General features: G+C 43.6%; 1 protein-coding gene across 5 annotated transcripts in view; it reads right to left on the bottom strand.

Moving 5' to 3' along the window:
* Positions 1-25533, bottom strand: part of cracd (capping protein inhibiting regulator of actin dynamics) — a 310373-nt gene that overhangs the window by 47291 nt on the left and 237549 nt on the right. For 2 of the 5 annotated variants that reach the window (XM_078548144.1, XM_078548134.1), the window contains exons 3-5: positions 24184-24319; positions 7865-8026; positions 3265-3333 (exon numbers count right to left, since the gene is read on the bottom strand). In XM_078548144.1, the coding sequence (XP_078404270.1) occupies positions 3265-3333; positions 7865-8026; positions 24184-24303 (351 nt within the window). In that variant the 5' untranslated portion in view covers positions 24304-24319. The remainder of the gene's footprint in view (positions 1-3264; positions 3334-7864; positions 8027-24183; positions 24320-25533) is intronic. The other 3 variants (XM_078548153.1, XM_078548173.1, XM_078548164.1) reach the window with 2 other exon arrangements.

Here is a 25533-nt window from a genome sequence, read left to right as displayed (position 1 = left end):
GAGTCTTCTTGACATTGTTTTGCTGTTCCCCCATTCTGCTGTTCAAGGCAGTCTTCATTTCTTCAAAATGGCACTACAATAACCTTTTTTGCCTCTTCGTCCCGCACTTGTCAGGTTTCGGCAGGCTCCCGTCTCGAATATGGAGCCATTTTTAAAACTTTGGGCTTGTGCAGGAAATCTTTTAAACTAATAGGGTGGAATCATCCCAGATTTACACTATGTGCAGTAGTGGGTGAGAAACAGGACGTTTTACCTGCCGGCCACAATGGCAGCTTTTCATAGCATATCATCCACTTACCCCCTCATTAATTATGCAGCCATAGGAAACATGCCGTCTCTCTGGTGGGCGGCCTCTGAATTGCCACCACGCCCTTAACACACCACTTCCTCGCTCTGGGTGGCATATCTAAACTGCAGCCACGCACACAGTTCTCAACGCTTGCAGCACAGCACAGCTCCAGAGAAGACATGGCCCTGAAAGCCAGGAAAAGTTCAGCGACCCATCACTGGAGTGCCTTTTGGAGGCCTGCCGTGATGTCCTACATCCCCGCTGTAGCCACAGGAGGTCCAGCAATCTCACCACTTCGGTTTGGGAGGTGGTGGCAGTGGTGGTTGATGCTAATGCTGCACAGAGGAGGTTGGCCATCCAGTGCAGAAAGATGATGAATGCTCTCATCTGTGCCACCAGGGTAAGGCAACCATCTCATCACTCTAAACTCACACACTCACAAGGCCATCACACATTCACTGGCATCTCACTCACTGCCAGCTTAAGGAGCATCATCACTCACTCTCACACTCACATCTCCATCTGGCCTCATCTCCTCTGGAGACTGCCTCCTCAGCCCTCGCCATCTTGAGGCCACTTGCACAGATCAACATGTGCCCCCCACACACAACCTGAGATACCCCCTTTCCCCAGTACAGCCCTCACCCTGCAGCCTCTTACCTTGCCTGAGGCCACTTCTTCCCCTTCTCCAAGCAAGCCCTAGCCCTGCAGCCGTTGAAAAGCTGGTCTGCTAGGTAGAGACCTGCCTGTCAGCCACCCTAAAAGTGATGTGGTGCTGTCTGCAAAGCCTGGCACTGATGACTACGAGTGCTGCCCGAAGCAAGGTAGGCAAACAAACCCCAAAGTTCCGAGTAAAGTGCAGTTCGCCAGGTGTGCGTTGCTTATGTTCAGTTGTGAAATGCACGCCGACGTACCCGGATGACATAGCGTGGGGAACGATTCCAGTGAGCAGGGATTATAAATATATGCAGATGTGTTAAGATGATGTTCCTGATGTGCAGCGGTTGGAAACACAGCCCACCGCTGCCAGGCAGAGTGGATGATTGCAAACTGGTTTCATGACGGTGTGAAACCGATTTTTGGCCTTCCCACCATATTGTCCGCTCATGCCCACCATGACACCCAGCACCAATGGGGATGGAAAATTCCGCCCACAGTTTTGGCCAGAGATTTGCTTCTCTGAGTTTGGGAAATCAATTTGAAGGCGATTTTTTGCTTTGCCTTCTGTTTAATTTTTTTTTCCGTTTGTGCTCATCTCCCACGTGTTATGGCGCCGACTCTGGACCCAGGCTGCTGTGTTCTTCCAGCCACACTCTCCAGTATGCTAGTACTGCCCGATTACTGTGCTGATTTTAAAAGGTAAGTTCAGCCTTCTTTTTTTTTAATTTAATTTTTCTCACCCCTTTGTGATCTGGCTAGGTACTTTGACTCTGCGTTCGAACAGGTATGGCAATGAACCTCCACGTACTCTGGTGGAATCCTTCTAAGCTGCACAGTGGATCTTTTTTCTGCCCTTCAGCTCCTACACCTGTAATGGAGCTTTTTTGGTGATCTCCAGCTGTATCTTTGATTTAGGCATGCTTCTCACAGGTCAGAATGCAGATTCTTTTTTTTCATGCTTCAGGATTTTAGGGTCCTTCACCAGCTGCCTTGGATTTCGGGGTCCTTGACCTGCTGCCACCACATCATAAGGGTTGTTAGTAGTCTCATGAAGAGGTATTGAGGCTTGTGTAGTTGAGCATTAACGGAAAAATTTTCCCCCCCGTTGGGGGGGGAAGTGCATGAACGGGCGCGCCTCCAATCGGCGCCCCCGATCAGGGGGCACGCCACCATTTTACGTGGGCGGGCCAATTAAGGCCCGCCCAGCATAATACTCGCCCGGAAGTGCTGAGTACTGAGTGCGGGTGGGGGGGATTCCCTGCACTTTTTCACGCATGCGCGCAAATGAGTGCAGAGATCTCCCTGAGGCACCTCTGTGCCTCAGGGAGATTTGCTTCAGTGCTAAAGTTTTAAATAAAGGTTTTTAACACTTTTAAAACATGTCCCCTCATGTGACACTATCACATGAGCTGCAACATGTCAAAGAATAAATGTATAAATTTTTAATAGATTTTAAAACACTTCATGAAACCTCATCCTGCCCGCGGATGAGGTTTCATGAAAAACGTGAAGGCTGCCTGGGCTCTTTGCCTGCCCGCCAACTTTAAGGTTGGACGGGCAGCTCCTTAGATTGAATTAATTAGGTTTTAAATGGCCTTAATAGACCTTTGACAGTTCGGTGGGCGTGCAGCCGACTTGGATGTGCGCCTACCGAACTAAAAACCTAAATGACACACGGTGACGTCGGGACGCCCGCCCAACGTCACCGCGCATCATTTTTCGCATTGACAAGTGGGCCCCGCCCCTGCTCACCAATGGGAAAATTCTTCCCCAAGACTTTATTGGTAACACAGAACTTTATAAATATCTCCAAAGTATGGCGCTGAATAGGTGCTAGTCTTCATGCTGGCTTCTACCAAACTACTACTGTACTATCATGTGATTCTCTATATCATAATGTAGGCAGCACTGTTGCCCCAATCCCACCTTAACCCTTGTTATGTCGAACACCTTTATACTACAACTCTATCCCACACCCGCGTCCCTGGAACAATGATCCCACCATTCAGGACGCTTTATTCAGAGGCAGATGCAGCAAACCAGAAAATTTCCCAACTCCTGCTACCCAACTCTGGAGCAAAAATCCAGGCCGCTGTGTTTGACTTGCTGTGTGTTTCCAGCACTCATCATTTATACTTAAGTATTAGCACACAGTACTACAGTTTTATGACACAATTAATACTATTTCTAGCTGGAATATTGGATAGCCGAACTTATAAATATTATAAAATGATGTAATTTTGTCATTTATTTCTCAGTTTCCAAGATGTAAATAAACTAGTCAACCATTAACTAGTGATGTCAAACTTTTTTACCTGCTCTTCTGCTTCAGTCCCTGTTCCATCTAAACTCAAGGAGCTTAGTCGGTTGGATGTGTCATTGGACTGGAGAAGGGCAAATGAAATGGAAGGATGGATTAAAAAATGCTGATGGTTATAAAAGTGAAAATAATTATGAAAGATAAAACAGAAAATAGCGTAAAAGCTATTTAAATTTGAATGGAAATTGTTGAAATTAAACAATGTAAAAGGTTCTTTGCACTTTTGAAATGAATTCTAATTTCATCTATAAGGTTAGATTTTAAATTGTGTAGCCATATTCAATTCACCTCATCTCCCTATCATTCCATACAGCCAGAAATCATTGGAATGACAGACTTGGAAATAGGATTAATTACAAAAATGCAAACCAGGTGTAATGACATCAATTTCTAATGGATACTTTAATAATATTACAATGGTTAACCTACAGTTAATATGAACATACAGATAAGGAGCAGGTCCCCTAGCTCTAGTCTCTCTCTCAGCATTCACCTTGTCAAGTACCCCCAGGATCTTAGATTTTTCAATGAAATTACCTCTCAACCTTCTAAACTCCAATGGATACATACCCAACCTATCCAACCTTTCCTCATAAGATAATGCCCCCATCCCAGGTATCATGGACTGGTTCATAATTACACTATTTGTGATATCAGTTGTAAAATCTAAATCTGCATATTAAAGCCTAGAAATTCAGTAGCGCTCATTTTTGGGCACCTTTCCCATAGAGTACAAACTGCCAAAGACCAAATGAGGAGGTCAGAGGGGCCTGGAATTTGGACCTCAGACCTCATTATCATATAGATGGTGCAGCAGTAGGAACCCACAAAGGTCTGTGTGCCAATTTTAAGGTAAGTAATTGGATAAGGTCACGGGGGTCTGAAGGAGGAACAGTTGGGCCACGGAGTGTGATTTATTTTACATTGTCTCTCCATGTTCGTCCTGCCAAAGTAAATCACATCACATTTCTCTGCATTGAATTTCATCTGCCACCTGTCCGCCTATTCCACCAACTTGCCTATTGTTAGGAACAATGCATAACTTATATTTGTATTTGTGTTAAGAAAGGTGACACATTGTCGGTTCATTTAGAGTTTCTTTTGTGAACTTGGTGCCAGGAAGTCTGGAGGCCCTCTTTGTATACATGCATTTTTAATGACGTTTTACAACCTTTGAAGTGAAGAGAGGGGTTACGAATGGGTTAGTAGCTTAGTGACTTTGGGGAAAAAATATAAAGTAGCAAAAATTGTGCCGTTTCCTAGTGACAGGGGCCCAGGGACACACACAGGCACAGGGAAAGGCAGAAGGGCAGTTCAGCCAGTGTGTGCCTACCAGAGAGTGAAGGCAGAAGTTGTAAGCTCTCTAATAAGAAATGCTGCAAGGCTGCTACGAAGCTGAAACTAGGAAACTCATGCGCAGGATTTTTAGTTCAAAGTGCGGACACGATCGGCGGGCCTGGAAGCTGCTGGGAAACAGACTGCTGCCCGCAATTGGCCCCCGACCGCAATTTCACACTGGTTGGCTAATTAACATCTAGCCAGCATGAAATGCACGCTGAAATGCTCAGCACTGCTGGGGTGGGGGCAAGAGGAGGGCAAGAGCTGACATAAGCACAGGGGAGCACGAAATGAAAGCTCCCTGAAGGCAGAGAGCCGCCTCAGGAAGCTGAAGAATTTAGAACCAATAAATAAAGATTCTAAAATCCGGAAAAATATGTCCACACATCAGAATCAGTCACCTGAACATATACATGATGAAAATTCTGTCCGTACATTTTTATGTTTTTTTTTATTTAATAACAGAAACCTCATCCCGCCCTTGGATGAGGTTTCATCAAAAATGCAAAGTCCGTCTGGCAGATTCGCCCTTCTGTCAATTATAAAGTTGGCTAGACCACGAAAAATCGCAGACAATTGGAACTTTAATGGCCGTAATTGCCCTCTTAATTGTCCAAATTTTGCATGCACCCACTGACCGAGATATCACACACTGCTTTATGCTCAAGCTGGTCGGATGCACACCTGCACACCGAACTAAAAATTCTGCCCCATGTGTTTACTCTGAAGTTAAAGTAATAGGGAGTTTAGATTGAGGGGTTTTTTTTGGGTGTCTCAGGGAGAGATACCAGTTGAGGGAAAAGCATCTAGTGAATGCTCAGAAATCCATTGGAAGAAAGCCATTTGCAATTGTGCCAGCCCAAGCAAGAACCTGTGGTGTTGAGATAGTTTAAAATCTTCTCTTGTGTCTGTAAGGGTGCTGCTGGGTCAAAAGAAATATTGTGAGTTTGAATCATTTTCTGGTGTTTGTATGGAAATCCTTCCAATCTTTTTGTCTAGTGTAATATAGTTCATTTTTCTTGTTTAATAAACATTTTAATCTTTGTGTTAAAAATGCACTGGCAGTCTCTTGTGAATGCATTCAGTAACTCACCTCTATGGTTTCTAAAAAAAAACAAAGTTAGGATCTATTAAGCCAGTTTTCACTCTGGGATCTGACTTGTCCAGTATTAACATCAGCTGGGAAAGTAACACTATGTCCCTTTGAAGTTCTACACAGCCCTTCTCACAGTTCATAATGCTTCCAAGTTTTGTACCATCCACAAACTTTGAAATTGTGCCTGTACGCCAAGGTCTGGGTCATTAATATATACCAAGAAAAGCAAGTGTCCAAATGCTGGTCCCTGGGGAACTCCACTACAAACCTTCCTCCAGCATGAAAAATACCCGTTAACCACTACTCTCTGTTTCCAGTCACTCAGCCAATTCCGTATCCATGGTGCTGTTGTCCCTTTTATTCCATGAGTTATAATTTTGCTCACAAGTCTGTTATGCGACACTGCATCAAACACTTTTGGAAGTGCATGTATGCCACATCAATAGCATTGCCCTCATCAACATTCTCTGTTACTTCTATAAAAAACTCCAGCAGGAATTCACCAAGGCTCCTTAGATGGCACCTTCCAAATCCATGAGCACTACCATTTAGAAGGACAAGGGCAGCAGATAGATGGGAACACCACCACTCAAGTTCCCCTCCAAGCCATTCACCATGCTGACTTGGAAATATATTGCCATTCCTTCACTGTCGCTGGATTAAAATCCTGGAACTCCCTTCCTAACAGCACTGTGGGTCTACCTACACCACATGGACTGTAGCAGTTCAAGAAGGTAGCTCACCACCACCTTCTCAAGGGCAACTTGGGATGGGCAATAAATGCTGGCTCAGCCTACAAAGTCCACATCCTGTGGATTAATTTTTTTAAAAATTAGCTGTCTTTGATGAGGGTTATGTATAGGAATTTGTTTGTTTTTATAAGGAATTAAGCACTTTTGAATGGGCTTTCATGAATGGGAGTGTTTTTTTGTTATAGTGAAGGCATTAATAAATATTTAGGCCTTTATTTTATTTCAACTCAACATAGTTCCTGAGGGCCGCCCATGGTGAGTACTGGGTGAGTTAGCATGGAGGGTGTAAGTGCCATGGTGGTGGGTAGGTTGGCATTAAATTAACATGGAGGGTATGAGGACCATTGTGGGTGTTTTGGAGGCATAACTTGGCATGGATTGGGCATGGGGAGTGGGTGGGGCAGGTGAGTGGAGTATGAGGGGTGAGGGCTAGAGTGCCTAAAACATAAGCAAACAACTGGGGTGAAGTCCCAGAGAACCGGGGCAGCCTTTTAAACAGCCCACAAAGGCACCCAGCTGGCCCTGTTGCCACCTCCAATCTGTGTACAGGGGCAGTGGGCCCAACTCCATCCTGCGACTGCCTCCCTCGCTCCCGGAACAAAGATGTCGCCATTTGGGGAGTTTCTCCCGATATGGGTATGGTGAGCCGGGAAATTTCCCGACTCACGCTGCCTGTCTCAGGAGCGAAAATCTGGGCCTTGGCATGTATTTTTCGCCATGTTCTATTTTAGTTTCAAGATCAAGATAAACTGCTCTGAGTAAGTAGAATGCAATAAACTTATTATTAGCGGTAATGAGGTTAATTTTCTAAAATTTACGCTATTACTTTATTTAATATGGCAATCCAGCGAAAGTGCTTGGATAGAATAGTCAATGTGTAGGACCTTGCAATGCCATTGCCTCAATCATATAATGCTAAAGGGGCTTTGTCTCCATGAAAATGCACTGAAGCCATTCAGAATAAACAAAAATGCATTTTTATCATATGTTTGTAAACATATGGCAAAAAGTTACAAACTATTTCTCATGAAGCAAGCGCCCCTTAAACTTGAAAGGCCTAATTTTGTTATCTGTACAGAGCTGTATACGTTCTTCACTGATATTTCTCCTTCCACGAAATACATCTTTTGAGTTTTGCTTCGTTGCTCCAATCACACAATGGGAAGCTCCCTAATTTAAACATTTTTTGAGGGCTTTTAATGACATGTCTGTCAACACATTATCAGCCCCTGGTGTTGTGAATATGAGTCTGTGGGCACTAAAATTGCCAATTTCAATGGGACAAATGACAACGATGCACCACCTGCCCAATTGTCCATTCAGTTCTACTTTTGAAAATGAGACTCCGAATCTACTTCATATAAAATGTTAGATCTACAGACAAAATCTTGTGACAACTGAATGCTCACCTTGAGTGTTGAGCCTGGGAATTGTGTTTCTTGCAGAATGGATTGTTCCAATGGACTTCTGAGAACCCCATCAACCTCCGAATTGTTTCCAGTATCTTCCATTCTTTTCCCAGTAAGAGTTGGTGGGGGCTGGCCAAATTTAATATTTTTTGCCAACTGGCGCTAAGAAATAGAACAAAATGTAAAATGAATTTTGTTTTCTCTAGCTTTTCAAATTGTTTTGTGTTAATTCATTCATAAAAGCAATAAGAACTCATCTCAATAAAATCACACAGTATATGCTGATTATTCTGTTTTTATCTGGCTATCTAAATGAGACCCTTGATCTTTGTACACTCTTTTCAATCATAGATCCATTAAAGTGTCATGCTATACCATGGGGAAAATCTAACCTTCTTCCTCTACCACCACCCATAAAAATATTAGTATTTTTGTTGCACCTATTAATGGATGGAACATTTATTGTAGAATTGTAGATAATAATGTTTATGCAGCCCCATTATGAGAAAGACGTGACAGCAATTTACACAACATTGTAAATCATTAACATTTTTTTTAAAAAAGGGTGCAGATTCTCCTATCCGAGAGGAGAAATTATAGATCTTCTGACACACTGGATGCTCAACACATTGGAGCTTCCAACTGTGAAGGACCAATCTCAAGAGAAATGTTCAATTGAGAATTATTCAACAAACAGCAGGGGAACTTAAAACAGAAAGAGCAATGTGGGATTATAAGTGTTCTACAGTGTAAAAATTTTACAGTTCCTTCCAGTTTTAACAAATCAATATCAAACTATTTGTTTCGTAGAATGAGTATTACAATATTGAAAGCAGGAAATCCAGGTCACCAGAGAAATGTGCAATTTTTTATTAGTGCCATGGTTACTGATTTCAAAATGACTAACAGCAACTTTTATTGCCTGCACACTGCATTTTGCTCAGTCTATAAAACCTTAATGTATCCATTCAGTGTTTCCTTGATTTTATGTCTTTCTATTGTCATGAAGATGCACTTTACACCAAATAATGATTTTTAGTGCACTGGCTGGAAATATGAATTGAACTTTTAAGAAGCAGGCTTTTTAAAAACAGACTGAAGTGATTTGAACTCACAGTCAAGGTGGCTACCTAATTTGCAGTACTGTACATTCCACATTCTAACCCCGTTGAGATGGAGACGGCAGGTCTACAAAAATCCATCAAAGACGATGATCTCAGAAGAATACAAATGAACCATATTTCCTATTCCATTAGCCAATAGTCCTGATACTCAATTGGATGCAGACAAACTATCAAATCTAATCACTCGATCAATGGGACCGGGGCTAAGAAGGGGAATTTCCAGACTTGACCTAATCAAGTTACAATCGGAATACATGATCATGTTTGAATTACTGGTCATTTGGAGAGGGTGGTGACATGACAAGCTACCCTTTGTATATTTTAAGCACATGTTTTCGAAGCAGAACTGAGGTCGAGAAGCTGAGAGAGTCTCACTTTCTCTCCATCAAACTTGCAAGCTTTTGGGCCCTATCTGCTATTGCTTGACTCTATGTTCAGGAGATTTTAAAGAAAGAACTCAACTCCACAGCTGTGCCTCCAGAAGAACGGATAGACCATCCATTTGCAGTTTTAAATTGCCTCGGTAGTAAAAGCAGAAGACTACCGAGTGAAAGCAGCAAGATCACTGGATTCAGCCTGAAGCCAGTCGAGTCACCGAACTACAGACTGTGAATGAAGAAGAGTCTGCTCTGAAGAAGTCATACGGACTCGAAATGTTAACTCTGTTTCTCTCTCCACAGATGCTGCCAGACCTGCTGATTTTTTTCCAGCATTTTCTGTTTTTATTGCTGATTTCCAGCATCCACAGGATTTTGCTTTTATATTAGACTGTGAATTCCTTTTAACTTTTATGGACTCGAATTTAGACACACTATCTTATCTTTATTGCGTGTGCCAATTTCGAGTGTGTGTGCGAAAGTCAGTGTGTATTTTATTATTTTACTTAGATCAGTTTAAGTATAATAAAGCTAATTTCTTTCTTTGTAAAACTAAGAAGAGTTGTCCTATTGCTTCTTTTATGTTCACTGCATGTAAATAATTAAGTACTCACTGAATTAGCATTTGCAAAGAAAATTTGCTGTCAAATGAGGAAAGAGAAAAAAGGAGACATTTGACCCTTCCTCACCTGGTCGTAACATTAGATACTAACTTGTATTAATAGAGCCAAAGAAACAATCATCCCGATTTGTTTTATGGAATATAACTGATGTTCATTAATATTTTGCTGTTGCCTTGGTAAGTGTTAATGCAATGGAGGTAAGTAGGGTAAACTGATTTCTGAGTTTTGTTTGAGGGGGAATCGTCCCCAATTTGCACTAAGTGCGGTACGGAAGAACATAAGAAATAGGAACAGGAGTAGACCATTCGGCCCCTCAGGCCGGCTCTACCATTCAATAAGATCATGGCTGATCTTTTGGTGTTTCGATTTCCACATTCCCATCTAACCCCGATAGCCTTTGATTCTCTTGCCTAACAAGAATCTATCTACCTCTGCCTTAAAAATATTCAATGACCCTGCCTCCACCACTTTCTGAGACAGACTTCCAAAGTCTCATTACCCTCTGAGAGAAAAGAGTTATCTTCTCTGTCCGATAAGGGCAACGCCTAATTTTGAATTTCGTGCCCCCTAGTTCTAGACTCACCTACAAGAGGAAACATCCTTTCGGCGTCTACCTTGTCAAGGCTGTTCAGGATCTTGTATACTTCAATCAAATCACCCCTCACTCTTCTAAACTCCAATGGAAACAAGCACAGTCTGTCCAACCTTCCCTCATAAGACAACTCACTCATTTCAGGTATCAATCTAGTAAACCTCCTTTGAACCACCTCCAATGCATTTACATCCTTCCTCAAATAAGGAGACCAAAACTACACACAGTATTCGAGGTGCGGTCTCACCAATGCCCTGTATAACTGAAGCATAACATCCTTACTTTTATGTTCAATCCCTTTCATAATAAAGGATAGCATTCCATAAGCCTTATTAATTACTTGCTGTTCCTGGATACTAACTTTTGTGACTCATGAACTAGAACACCTAGATCCCTCTGCACCTCAGAATTACGCAGCCGTTCTCCATTTAAGTAATACTCTGCTTTTTTGTTCTTCCTGCCAAAGTGAACAACTGCACATTTTCCCACATTAAACTCCATTTGCCAGATCTTTGCCCACTCACTCAACCTATCCATATCCAACTGCAACCTCCTCATGTCCTCTTCACAACATACTTTCCTACCCAACTTTGTGTCATCTGCAAATTTATCTACCATGTCTTCATTCCCCTCATCTAAGTCACTGATGTAAATCATAAAAAGTTGAGGGCCCAGTACTTGTGGGCCCTGTGGGACTCCACTCGTCACATCCTGCCAATCAGAAAAAGACCCATTTATGCATACTGTCTGCTTTCTGCCAGCCAGCCAATCTTCTATCCATGCTAATATGTTACCCCCTACACCATGCGCTTTTATTTTCCGTAATAATCTTTGATGTGGCACTTTATAAAATGCCTTCTAGAAATCCAAGTACAGTACATCTACAGGCTCCCCTTTATCCACTGCGCATGTTATTATTCAATAAATTGGTTAAACATGATTTTCCTTTCACAAAACCATGCTGACGCTTCCTGATTACCTTGAGCTTTTCTAAGTGCCCAGCTATAACCTCCTTAATGATTAATTCAAATTATTTCCCCATGACAGACATCAAGCTAACTGGCCTAAGTTTCCCGTTTTCTGCCTCCCTCCCTTCTTGAATAGAGGGGTTATATTTGCTACTTTCCAATCTGATGGAACCTTTCCAGAATCTAGCGAATTTTGGAAAATTAACACCAGTGCATCGACTACCTCATTAGCCACCTCTTTTAAGACCCTAGGATGTAGTCCATCAGGACCCAGAGACTTGCCAGCCCGCAGCTCCATCAATTTGCTCAGTTTCCCTAGTGATTTCAATTTCACCAAGTTCCTCTCTCCCGTTCACCTGATTTGTAGCTATTACTGGAATGTTTTTGTATCCTCTATCGTGAACACAGAAGCAAAATACTTGTTCATTTCTTCCACCATTTCCTTATTATACTATTAACTCCTCATTCTCACTCTCTAGAGGACGAACACTCACTTTACTTACTCTTATCCTTTTTAAATTCCTGTAGAAACTGTCTGTTTTTACATTTCTAGCTAGCTCCCTCTCATACTCTAATTCTTTCTCCTGATTAACCTTTTAGCCATTCTCTGACGCTCTTTATATTATGTCCAATCAACTGTTCTGCCACTAACCTTTGTGGAGTTGTTTGCTTTTTCCTTAAATTTGATGTTTTCCTTAACCTCTTTAGTTAACTACGGAAGGTGGGTCCTCCCCATGGAATTTTTCTTTATGGTAGGAATGTACTTATTCTGAATACTCTGAAATATCCCTTTAAATGCCTGCCACTGCTTCTCTATTGATCTATCCTCTAGCCTAGTTTCCCAGTTCACTTCAGCTAGCTCAGCTTTCATCCCCACATAGTTGCCCTTATTTAAATTTAAGACACTAGTCTTAGACCCACTCTTCTCCCTCTCAAACTGGATGTAAAATTCAATCATGTTGAGGTCACTGCTACCTAGGGGTGCCTTTACTCTGAGGTCATTAATTAATCCTGTCATGTTACACAATAACAAGTCTAATATAATCTGCTCTCTGGTTGGGTCCAGAGCATGCTGCTCTAAGAAACTATCTCAAAAGCATTCTAAGAACTCTTCACCCAGGCTACTACTGCCAGCTTGATTTTTTCAGTTTATGTGTAGATTAAAATCACCCATGATTAATGATGTCCCTTTATCAAAAGCACACAATATCTTCTCTTGAATACTTTGTCATACATTGTGGATACTGTTAGGGGCCCTGTATACCACTACCACTAATGACTTTTTCCCTTATTATTCCTCATCTCCACCCAAACTGATTCTACATCCTGATTTCCAGAACCAAGGTCATCTCTAACTCTTGCACCAATGCCCTCTTTGATTAACAGTGCTACCCCTCCACCTTTACCTAGCTTCCTATTCTTCTTGAATGTCATGTACCGCTCAATATTAAGGACCCAATCTTTGTTATCCTGCAGCCACATCTCCGGAATTGCTATCAGATCATATTTATTTACTTAAATGTGGGCCATCAATTCATTTACTTTGCTATGAATGCTACATGCATTCAGATAGAGAGCCTTCAGTTTTGTCTTTTTGTTACTTTTATAACATCTAGTCTTGACTGTTGATGTATTCTTAGGTTTTTGCTCCCTGTCCCCTTCTGCCATTCGCTGACCCTCATTTCTCATATTACTATTTTGGTCTCCTGTCTTGTCAGTACTTCCCTATTTATGCGATTTGCGAGGACACTCGTCCTAGCATGGTTCAGGTGTAAACCTTCCCAACGGTACAGCCCCCACTTTCCCCAGTACCGATACTAGTGCCCCACAAACCAGAACCCACTTCTCTCACACCAACCTTTGAGCCACGCATTTGTTTCTCTAATCTTATTTGCTCTATGCCAATTTGCACGTGGCTCAGGTAATAATCCAGAGATTATTACCTTTAAGGTTCTGCTTCTTAATTTGGTACCTAGCTCCTCATACTGACTTTGCAGACGTTTTACCAGCCGGCTGCAATGACGGGTTTTCACGCTGTATCGTCCCAAACCCACCACATTATTTATGCATTCACAGGAAACACGCCGTTTCCATGGCAGGAAGACTCTCACTTGCCCTCCCACCATCACCTTGCTGCTTCATCACGCCATATTTAAAGTCCAGCCGTTCGCAAACATCTCAGAGCTTCCAGCCCACGACTACTTCAAGGAAGATGTCCACAAAAGGCAAAAAGATTACCGCCCCAGGTTTAGTGATGCGTCACTGGAACACCTTTTGGACGCAGTGGAGGCCCACTACGAGGTCCTCAACCCCCGCTCTGGCCGCAGGATGGGCAGCAGCGTGACCACCCAGGCTTGGGAGGAGGTGGCAGTGGTGATCAGTGCCAATGCTGCACAGAAGAGCTTGGCCGTCCAATACAGATAGAGGATGAATGATCTCATCCATGCAGCCAGGGTGTGGCAACCATCTCATCACTCTAGTCTCATACTCAAGCCCATCACACATTTACTGGCATCTCACTCACTGCCAGCTCAAGGGACATCACCACCCATTCTCACACACATACCCTCTGCATGTCCATCTGGCCTCATCTCCTCTGGAGCCATCTCCTCAGTCCTCACCACCTTGAGGCCACTTGCCTCAGATCAACATGTGCCCCCACACACACACCCTGGACTTCCAGCAAGTTTAACATGTGGGCATAAAGCATGAATCAAAGTTGCTGCAAATGCAGCTCCCCTCTATGTTCAATGTAACCAGACATACATTTGAAACAACGGGCTGAATAAAACGTCCTGTCTTGGTGGGTGGGACTCACAACCGGAAGTGGGCAGCTTTCCGACTCCTGCCCCCTCTGTCAAAGTGTGCCATTAAAATGGCAATTATTCAAATTCAGGCCGAAGGGTGGGTTTCCAGCCCTTGAGACCCAAAGTGAGGGTGCAGTCTGCCCGAACAGTGCTGGAGGGCAGGATGTCTGGCTTCCAAAGACATTGGCCGTGACCCGGAAGGAGGTCACAGTTTCTCATTTAAAGAGGCATCAGACATGGGGCAGTGTCAGGTGATCCAGAAAATGTGTTCCTCCTACATAGATCTGGAGATTTTACATCAAGGGCATTGTATCAGGCTTGGTTTGAGGTAAGTGAGAATGTTTTTAATATTTCTCTGAAATGTCCATAGTCTAAGTTGTTCCTTGCCACTGACTACAGGTGGTGTTTAATGTGAACAGTTTTCTTTATTCGTTCATGGGCTGTGGGCTTTGCTGGCTGGGCCAGCATTTATTGCCCATCCCTAGTTGCCCTTGAGAAGGTGGTGGTGAGCTGCCTTCTTGAACTGCTGCAGTCCATGTGGTGTAGGTACACCCACAGTGTTGTTAGGGAGAAAGTTCCAGGATTTTGACCCAGCAACAGTGAAGGTACGGCGATATATTTCCAAGTCAGGATGGTGAGTGGCTTAAAGGGGAACTTCCAGGTGGTGGTGTTCCCATGTGTCCACTGCCCTTGTCCTTCTCAATGGTAGTGGTCGTGGATTTGGAAGCTGCTTTCTTAGGAGGCTTGGTGAGTACCTGAAGTGCATCTTGTAGATGGTACACAGCTGCTACTGTGTGTCAGTGGTGGAGGGAATGAATGTTTGTGGATGTAGTGCCAATCAAGCGGACTGCTTTGTCCTGGAGGGTTTCAAGCATCTTGAGTGTTGTTGGAGCTGCACTCATCCAGGCAAGTGGACAGTATTCCATCACACTCCTGACCTGTGGCTTATAGATGGTGGGCAGGCTTTGGGGGGTCAGGAGGTGGGTTATTTGTCACAGGATTCCTAGCCTCTGACCTGCTCTGATAGCCTCGGTAGCTATGTGGCTGGTCCAGTTCAGTTTCTGGTCAATGGTAACCCCCGGAATGTTGATAGTGGGGTATTCAGCGATCGTAATGCTATTGAACATCAAGGGCGATGGTTAGATTCTTTCTTGCTGGAGATGGTGATTGCCTGGCACTTATGTAGCACAAATGTTACTTACCACTTGTCAGCCCAAACCTGGATATTGTCCAGGTGTTGCTGAAAATGGACATGGGCTGCTTCAGTAGCTGAGGAGTTGCGAATGATGCTGAACGTTGTGCAACCATCAGCAAACATCCCCACTTCTGACCTTATGATGGAAGGAAGGTCATTGATGAAGCAACATGAAGATGGTTGGGCCTAGGAGACTACCCTGAGGAACTCCTGCAGTGATGTCCTGGGACTGAGATGATTGACCTCTAACAACCACAATCATCTTCTTTTGTTCTAACCAGTAGAGAGCTTTCCCGCTTATTGCCATTGGCTCCAGTTTTGCTAGGGCTCCTTGATGCCACACTTGGTCAAATGCGGCCTCGATGTCAAGGGCAGTCATTCTCACCCCACCTCTGGAGGATAAAAGAGCACGAGGAGAGCGGAGACACAGGATAAAAGAGCGCGAGGAGAGTGGAGACACAGGATAAAAGAGCGCGAGGAGATTGGAGACACAGGATAAATGAGCGCAAGGAGAGTGGCGGAGACGCAGGATGAAAGAGTGCGAGGACAGCAGCGGAGACACAGGATAAAAGAGTGTGAGGAGAGCGGAGACACAAGATAAAAGAGCGTGAAGAGAGCAGAGACACAGGATAAAAGAGCGCGAGGAGAGCGGAGACACAGGATAAAAGAGCACGAGGAGAGCAGCGGAGACACAGGATAAAAGAGCGCGAGGAGAGCGGCAGAGACACAGGATAAAAGAGCACGAGGAGAGCGGAGACACAGGATAAAAGAGTGCAAGGAGAGTTCCAGGGAGCAGAGTCGGAGGGCGGAGTTCCAGAGAGGTGAGTATAAAAACCCGACCTCGGGGATTCGCGGACCTCGGGTCTTAAAAAAAAATTAAAAGTGGCATCACGGTAAATCTGTGACCTGATTGGCTGGTAGAGAATCTACAATGAATTTGAAACTAAAACATTGTTAAACTAATTAAACCAAATAAATTAATCACTTAATTAATAAGTAGAGGGTATCTAGACCAGAATCAGGGGATTACTGTTCTTAGAATTTAGCATTTATAGTAGAAATCTAGTCCTAGGGAACGTATAGTTAATAAGAAGTCCATAAGCAATTATTAGATTTAAATTAATTTATTAAATAGTTCTAGAAATGGCAGTTGCTGGGGTGAAGTGCTCCACCTGTGGGATGTGGGAAATCTGTGACGCTTCAAGTGTCCTGGACAACTACATCTGCAGGAAGTGTACTCAATTGCAGCTCCTCACAGACCGCATGGATCGGTTGGAGCAGCAGTTGGATGCACTTAGGAACATTCAGGTGGCGGAAAGCGTCATTGACAGGAGTTTTGGAGACGTGGTCACACTCAAGGTACAGACAGATAGATGGGTGACCGCTAGAAGGGGCAGGCAGTCAGTGCAGAAATCCCCTGTGGCTGTCCCCCTCTCTAACAGGTATACCGTTTTGGATACTGTTGGGGGGATGGCCTATCAGGGGAAAACAACAGCAGTAGCCAGAGCAGTGGCACCACAGCTGTCTCTGTTGTTCAGCAGGGGGGATCAAAGCACAGAAGAGCAATTGTCATAGGAGACTCTATAGTCAGGGGCTCAGATAGGCGCTTCTGTGGTCGTGAAAGAGGCACCAGGATGGTATGTTGCCTCTCTGGTGCCAGGGTGCAGGATGTCTCTGATCGGGTACGGGACATTCTGAAGGGGGAGGGAGAACAGCCAGAGGTCGTGGTACACAATGGTACTAACGACATAGGCAGGAAGAGTGACGAGGTCCTGCAGCGGGAGTTCAGGAAGTTAGGCAGAAAGTTAAAAAACAAGACCTCTAGGGTTGTAATCTCAGGATTACTCCCTGTGCCACGTGCCAGCGAGGCTAGAAATAGGAAGATAGTGCAGCTGAACACATGGCTGAACAGATGGTATAGGAGGGAGGGTTTCCGATATCTGGATCAGTGGGATCTCTTCCGGGGCAGGTTGGACCTGTACAAGAAGGACGGGTTGCATCTAAACTGGAGGGGCACCAATATCCTGGCTGCGAGGTTTGCTAGTGTCACTCGGGAGGGTTTAAACTAGTATGGCAGGGGGGTGGGAACCAGAGATATATTTCCGTAGGTGAAATAAATGACTGGGAACCAGTGAATATGGCCAGTAGGACTAAGAGGAAGGGCAGGCAGGGAAAAATTACTGAACACAGTGGGACTGGGGGTCTGAACTGCATTTGTTTCAATGCGAGAAGTATAACAGGCAAGGCAGATGAGTTTAGAGCTTGGATTAGTACTTGGGACTATGATGTTATTGCTATTACAGAGACTTGGTTGAAGGATGGACGGGATTGGCAGATAAACGTTCCAGGATTTAGATGTTTCAGGCAGGATAGAGAGGGATGTAGAAGAGGTGGGGGAGTTGCACTGCTGGTTAAGAGGAATATCACAGCTGTACGACAGGAGAACACCTCAGTGGGCTCATGCAGCGAGGCAATATGGGTAGAGCTCCGGAATAGGAAGGGTGCAGTCACAATGTTGGGGGTTTACTATAGGCCTCCCAATTGCCGGTGGGAGACTGAGGAACAGTTATGTAGGTAGATTTTGGAAAGATGTAAAAGCAATAGGGTTGTTGTGGTGGGTGATTTTAACTTTCCCTATATTGACTGGGAATCACTTAGTGCTAGGGGTTTGGATGATGCAGAATTTGTAAGGTGCATCCAGGAGGGCTTCCTGAGACAATATGTAGATAGTCCAACTAGGGAAGGGGCAATACTGGACCTGGTATTAGGGAATGAACCCGGTCAGGTGGTCGAAGTTTCAGTAGGGGAGCATTTCGGGAAAAGTGACCATAATTCAGTAAGTTTCAAGGTACTGGTGGATAAGGATAACAGGAGTCCTCGGGTTAAGGTGCTTAATTGGGGGAAGGCTAATTATAACAATATTAGGCAGGAATTGAGGAATCTACACTGGAGGCGGATTTTTGAGGGCAAACCAACAACTGGCATATGGGGGGCTTTCAAACGTCAGTTGATAAGAATTCAGGACCGGCATGTTCCTGCAAGGATGAAGAATAAACATGGCAAGTTTCAGGAACCTTGGATAACGAAGGATATTGTGAGATTAGTCAAAAAGAAAAGGGAAGCATTCGTAAGGGCTAGAAGGCTGGGAACAGATGAAGCCCGTGGAGAATATAATGTAGGAAGAAACTTAAGCAAGGAGTCAGGAGGACTAAAAGGGGTCATGAAAAGTCACTGGCAACCAGGATTAAGGAAAATCCCAAGGCCTTTTATACATATGTAAAAAGCAAGAGGGTAGCCAGGGAAAGGGTAGGCCCACTCAGGGACAGAGGTAGGAATCTGTGTGTGGTGCCAGAAGAAATGGGAGAGATACTAAATGAATACTTCTCATCAGTATTCACCAAAGAGAAGGACTTAGCGGTCTCTAGGGAGGAGTGTGTAGATAGCCTGGATCATGTTGAGATCAAAAAGAGGTGTTAGACATCTTGAAGAATATTAAGGTGGATAAGTCCCCAGGGCCAGATGGGATCTACCCTAGAGTACTGAGGGAGGCAAGGGAGGAGATTGCTGGAGCCTTGACAGAAATCTTTGTATCCTCACTGGCTACGGGTGAGGTCCCAGAGGACTGGAGAATGGCCAATGTTGTTCAATTGTTTAAGAAGGTTAGCAGGGATAATCCAGGAAATTACAGGCCAGTGAGCCTTACGTCAATGGTAAGGAAATTATTGGAGAAGATTCTTCGTGGCAGGATTTACTACCATTTGGAAGCAAATGGGCGTATTAGTGAGAGGCAGCATGATTTTGTGAAGGGGAGGTCGTGTCTCACTAACTTGATCGAGTTTTTCGAGGAAGTGACAAAGATGATCGACAATGGAAGGGCAGTGGATGTTATATACATGGATTTCACTAAGACCTTTGACAAGGTCCCTTATGGCAGACTGGTACAGAAGGTAAAGTCGCACGGGATCAGAGGTGAGCTGGCAAGATGGATACAGAATTGGCTTGGTCATAGAAGACAGAGGGTAGCAGTGGAAGGGTGCTTTTCTTAATGGAGAGCTGTGACTAGTGGAGTTCCGCAGGGATCAGTGCTGAGACCTTTGCTGTTTGTAGTATACATAAATGATTTGAAGGAAAATGTAACTGGGGTAATTAGTAAGTTTGCAGACAACACTAAGGTTGGATAGTTGCAGATAGTGAAGAGGATTGTCAAAGGATACAATGGGATATAGATCGATTGGAGACTTGGGCGGAGAAATGGCAGATGGAGTTTAATCCGGACAAATGCGAGGTAATGCATTTTGGAAGGTCCAATACAGGCAGGAATTATACAGTAAATGGAAGAACCCTTAAGTGCATTGACAGGCAGAGGGATCTGGGTGTACAGGTCCACAGGTCACTGAAAGTGGCAACACAGGTGGATAAGGTAGTCAGGAGGGCATATGGCATGCTTGCCTTCATTGGCAGGGGTATTGAGTATAAAAGCTGGGAAGTCATGCTGCAGCTGTATAGAACCTTGGTTAGGCCACACTTGAAATATTGCATGCAATTCTGGTCGCCACATTACCAGAAGGATATGGAGGCGTTGGAGAGGGTGCAGAGGAGGTTTACCAGGATGCTACCTGGTTTGGAGATTATTAGCTATGAGGAGAGGTTGGAGAAACACAGATTGTTCTCACTAGAACGATGGAGATTGAGGGGCGACTTGATAGAAGTTTACAAAATTATGAGTGGACAGAGTAGATAGTCAGAAGCTTTTTCCCAGGATGGAAGAGTCAATTACTAGGGGACATAGATTTAAGGTGAGAGGAGAAAACTGTAGAGGAGATGTACGGAGCAAGTTTTTTACGCAGAGGGTAGTGAGTGTCTGGAATTCGCTGCCAGAGGAGGTGGTGGAAGCAGGTACGATAGTGGTGTTTAAGAGGCAGCTTGACAAATACATGACTAGGATGGGAATAGAGGGATACAGACCCCGGAAGTGCAAAATGTTTTAGTTGACGGGCAATATAATTGGCGCAGGCTTGGAGGGCTGAAGGGCCTGTTCCTGTGCTGTACTTTTCTTTGTTCTTTGTTCAGTTTTTTTGTCCATGTTTGTTGTACTCAAGCGGTGGCTTAATGCTATTGTTGCTGGACTAGTAATCCAGAGATAAAAACAGAACATGTTGGTAAAATTCAGCAGGTCTGGCAGCATCTGTGGAGAGAGAAACAGAGTCAATGTTTCAAGTCCATATGACCCTTTTTCAGACCTTGACTCTTCTTTAGACTTAAAGAGCTCTGATCTGAGCTATGGATTTGAAACATTCACCCTGTTTCTCTTTCCACAGATACTGCCAGACCTGCTGGGTTTTACCATCATTTTCTGTCTTTATTTCAGATTTCCAGCATCTGCAGTATTTTGCTTTTATCTTAGTAATTGAGAGACCCAGGGTAATGCTCTGGGCACCCGGGTTTGAATCCCACCACAGCAGATGGTGAAATTTGAATTCAATTAAAATTTGGAATTAAAAGTCTAATGATGACCATGAAACCACGTAAAATCCCATCTGCTTCACTAATGTCCTTTAGAGAAGGAAATCTGTGTCCTTACCTGGTCTGGCCTTCATGTGACTCCAGACCCAGAGCAATGTGGTTGACTCTTAAATATCCTCTGAAATGGCCTAGTAAGACACCTTGTTGTGTCAAATCGCTATTAAGTCCCAAAGGAATGCAACTGGACTGGCCACTTGGCGTCGTAAACAACAACGACAAACTCAGCCCTGTCAACCCTCGAAAGTCCTCCTTACAAGAACCTCCTTACAACTGCCAAAATTGAGAGAACTAAATTAGCTGAAGATTGGCATCTGTGATGCTGGGACCTCCGGAGGTGGCCAGAATGGATCGTCCACTCAGCATTTCTGGCTGAAGATTGTAGCAAGTGCTTCAGCCTTATCTTTTGCACTGGCGTACTGGGCTCCCCCATCATTGAGAATGAGGATATTTGTGGTACCTCCTCCTCCAGTGAGTTGTTTAATTGTCCACTACCATTCAAGGCCACCCTGTAGCCAACATGGCAGGACTGCAGAGCTTAGATCTGATCCTTTGCTTGTGGAATCACTTAGCTCTGTCTATCACTTGCTGCTCCAAGCAGTTATAAACTTTTTGAAGTAGGACTATGAATGAAAATGCTTGTTTTCATTAGGGATTAAACGAAGCTAAATATAGGGAATGGGTTCTTATCCATGAAAGTGTGTTTTCTTTAAATAGTGAATTCATCAATAAACACTTAAGAACTTTAATTATTCTCAGCATGGGTCCTGAGATCTGCCCATGGCAGATACTGTGTGAGTTGTCATGATAAGTGTAAGGGAAAAGGATGATTGGTGGGGGGCATGAGTGGCATGAGTTGGTATAGGGGCTATAAAGGGCCATGGGTGTGGATAATGGGGCATGGGCTGGCAAAGGGACTGTAAAGGCTGGGGTGACTATGGAGGTACTCAGTTTACACAGGGGCTATGAATGGCCTTAAGGGATGGGTGGAGGGCATAGGTTGGCATGGGGCTATAAAGGGCCATGGGTGGTGGGTGGGGGGCATAAGTTGGCATGGAAGGTATGAGCAGCCATGGGTGGTAGGTGAAGGGGTATAGGTTGGCATGGAAGATATGAGGGACCATGGATAGAGGGCATGTGGCGGCATGGGCTGGCATTTTTTTAGTTTTATTCATTTTTTGATATCTTTGACAAAGTGCTGGAACACCAAGGCTAGCCTTCTGCCCAGCCCGCATCCACATCCGACAGCCTCTGAACTCTTTCTGGGGTTGCCCGCCATGACTCCCATTTTCACCCCCGCCCAGGACTGGAAATTAGATCTTCCAGGGCACTTTTTCCTGGGTCAGCTTTGCAGAGCTCCCGGCTCCCGGGTCAGGGCTCTGCAGTCCCAACCTGGGAGCGGAAATTCAGACCTCTGAGTATAAAAGCAGGGAAGGTGTGCTGAACTTTTATAGCTCTGGTTAGGCTATGACTAGAGTATTGCCACAAAATTTGGTCTTACTTTAGGAAGGATGTGAAGGCACTTATGAGGGTGAAGAGGAGATTTACCAGAATGGTTCAGGGGTGAGGGATTTTAGCTGCACGGGTAGGTTAGAGAAGCTGGGCTGTTCTCCTTGGAGCAAAGGAGGTGGAGGGAAGATTTGATACAAGATTATGACAGGTTCAGATAAAGTAGATAAAGAATAGCTGTTCCCATTAGCTGATGGTACAAGGACTAGGGAATACTGATTAAAGTTTTGGGCAAGAGATGCAGGAGGATGTGAGGAAGAAATTTTTTTATGCAGTGAGTTGTAATGAGCTGGAGCTTGCTGCCTATGAGGGCAATGGAAGCTGAGGCAATCAATGATTTCAATCAGAAATTGGATGCATATTTGAAGGAAATTAACTTGCATGGTTGTGGTGTTGGACTGGGGGCATGGGGATGACTGAATTGCTCTACAGAGAGTTGGCATGGGCTTGAATGGCCTTTTTTTGTGCAGCTTATGGCTTTACGACTTATGACTCCATGTCCAATTTCCAAAAAAATACATCCGGAAGAATAAATCCACTTTGCTCTCTATTCCGCTGTCCTGATCACATTCCTTGCTCATGCTTCTGCCACTGATGATCTTGTGAAAAGTTATAGCAATGTCTAACTGTGCAACTCAAGCCTAAATTTAATTTTAAAGACTCTGGCTATGCAATTATGGCCAAAATGTCAACATCGGAGAAACTTAGAAACTATATTTACATAGAACGATATCTATTAAAAATCCACTTAATCATTCTTACATTACTGAATGAATACATAAAAATAAGGAGTGACAATTGACTGGTCTGTTAAGGAAAATGGTACGTAACAAGAAACTTCCCCTCACCAACCTCACATTTATTTTGGAGTGCGTAGATAAAAGTAACTTAAGTACGGGGTATGGTCACCAAAAATGTTACACAGTAGTTAAATCCAAGAATTTCTGTAACCCACAAACAGAAAATTGTGGAGTGTGTAGTATTTGGTGTTATGGCTGATTAGGTAACACAAAGGATCAACGCATAGTTCTTCAACTCTGGGGCTTGGGCTCAAAACTAGTGTTGACATGTGGAGTGAAAACCTGTTCTTCTGTTAAGGTCCTGCATCCACAAATTAAGGTGAGACTGCCCAAATATGTTTTGGGTAAGATCTTTATAGCCACACAACAAGACTTTCACCCCATCTGTCTGTGCCTGATTCATACCAAATCTCAGAGAGGTAATAAATCACTGCTCCACCCAGCTATTTGTCTGCTGGCAAATGACCTTGCCAGCAGTAACGAAGCAATTAAAAAAAGAATGTGGCCTCATGAGTATAATTTGTAAAAGTAATCAGCATGTGTTAAGTTAAGAAGTAAGAATCTCAGTGTAGCAGCAAATGCCCACGTTACAGTACTATTTCATTCCATGCTATTATCTACAGACACTTCCTAACTCCTTAAAAGCGAGAGAATTAAAAATATTTCCTGTAAATAGGGACTGAAACATCTCAAACTGGGGTTGGCTTGTAGTAACATTACATATGCAAAGCCAATAACAATTGCACGCGTTGGCTCAGGGTCAAAGCTGTGTTGGTATCACCGCATTGTTGTAACACCTCTCACCTGAAGGGTTCGTACTTTTCCTTGGAAGCTTTCCTGGAATGTCACTTCTGCCGTTGCTCCATCGCCTGCTGAGCCCTCTGGGATAAAAATACTGTCATGTGACAATGCCCTGGTTCCCATGCTAGTGCTAGCAGACCTGTCAACATTTCATAAACAGGTTACAAGGTACAAAATGGATTAATACCTTGCTTAATTTTTACTAGTATTAAACGGGTGCAATAAAAACCTGTCACATGTGGCTCTGCCATTTCCATTTTAGCTTATTTTTAGGATGCAAGCCCATCTTTTTTAACAAACTCTCAAAAGCACTTATGCATCTATATTTTACCAAAGTGCCTGGCCACAAATATATTTTGTGGAAGTATACAAGCATGGATTTTTTTTTGGATGAGTATATCCACATCTATGTACTTTTAAGCCACTGCATTAATGGACTGCCTAGGTCTAGTTCATCAACTTTCTTCAGGCTTTCTGTCTTGTCTTGGTCATGAAGATGATCACCATTGTGTATACACGAACAGTGGGTGAACACAGGTTGGGCTTAGCTGTACCTTTATTTCAATAACCTGCCTGAATTTACAGGTGAAGGAAGTCAACTTGAATGAGGCATTGGGAGATTGCCAGCACTTCTGGAACCATGCTGCCTACAGAAGAGAGTAAGAGGGGTTTGGGCTACAATTTGCTGGAAAAATGTGTGGTGGGTTATGTGCTAGTTGAAACAATTCCAATCATTGAGGAACTTATTTTTCCAAAGGTGATGTAAATCATACATGTGAACCAGTGCTTTTCTGAGATATCACAGCCTATGTTTGGGGTGCGAAATTGCAATATTGAATATCAATTCTAACATATATGGCCTGAGATTTTGCTGCAGGAGACAAGAGATTTTCAACCATATTACAGCCCTTAGGAGGTGAGGAAGGTGCTCTGGAGCGTTCACTGGACCTTGGAGGATATTGTATCAACTTGTTAGGAAACAATTTTTAAAAAGTAGTTTTCAGTTTCAACCTGGTCAAAGTGCATAACATTGATGGACACACCTCTCTCCTCCTCAGAGTGTTCCCCCTAATGAAAAGGTGGGGAATTAAATCACATGATGAAAAAGAGCAATATTCCTCACTGTTCATAAGACTGAAGTTGTTTCGAACCCAATCCTAGAGATGAAAACTCAAGATACTAATCCATTATACTAGCACATCTCCCTAATTCATTTAAACATTGATTATGTTTAAGGATTGAAAAGTGCTGGAAATAGAGTCTATATCTACCTGCTTAAATATTAACCCTATAAACACACAAAAATTACAAAAATAATGTTGGCAAAAAGTTTATGAAAAGTCAATTTGTAAT

Source organism: Cetorhinus maximus, chromosome 1 (assembly GCF_964194155.1).
Source record: "Cetorhinus maximus chromosome 1, sCetMax3.hap1.1, whole genome shotgun sequence".
NCBI lineage: Eukaryota > Metazoa > Chordata > Chondrichthyes > Lamniformes > Cetorhinidae > Cetorhinus > Cetorhinus maximus.
This window is presented reverse-complemented; position numbering and strand designations above follow the sequence as displayed.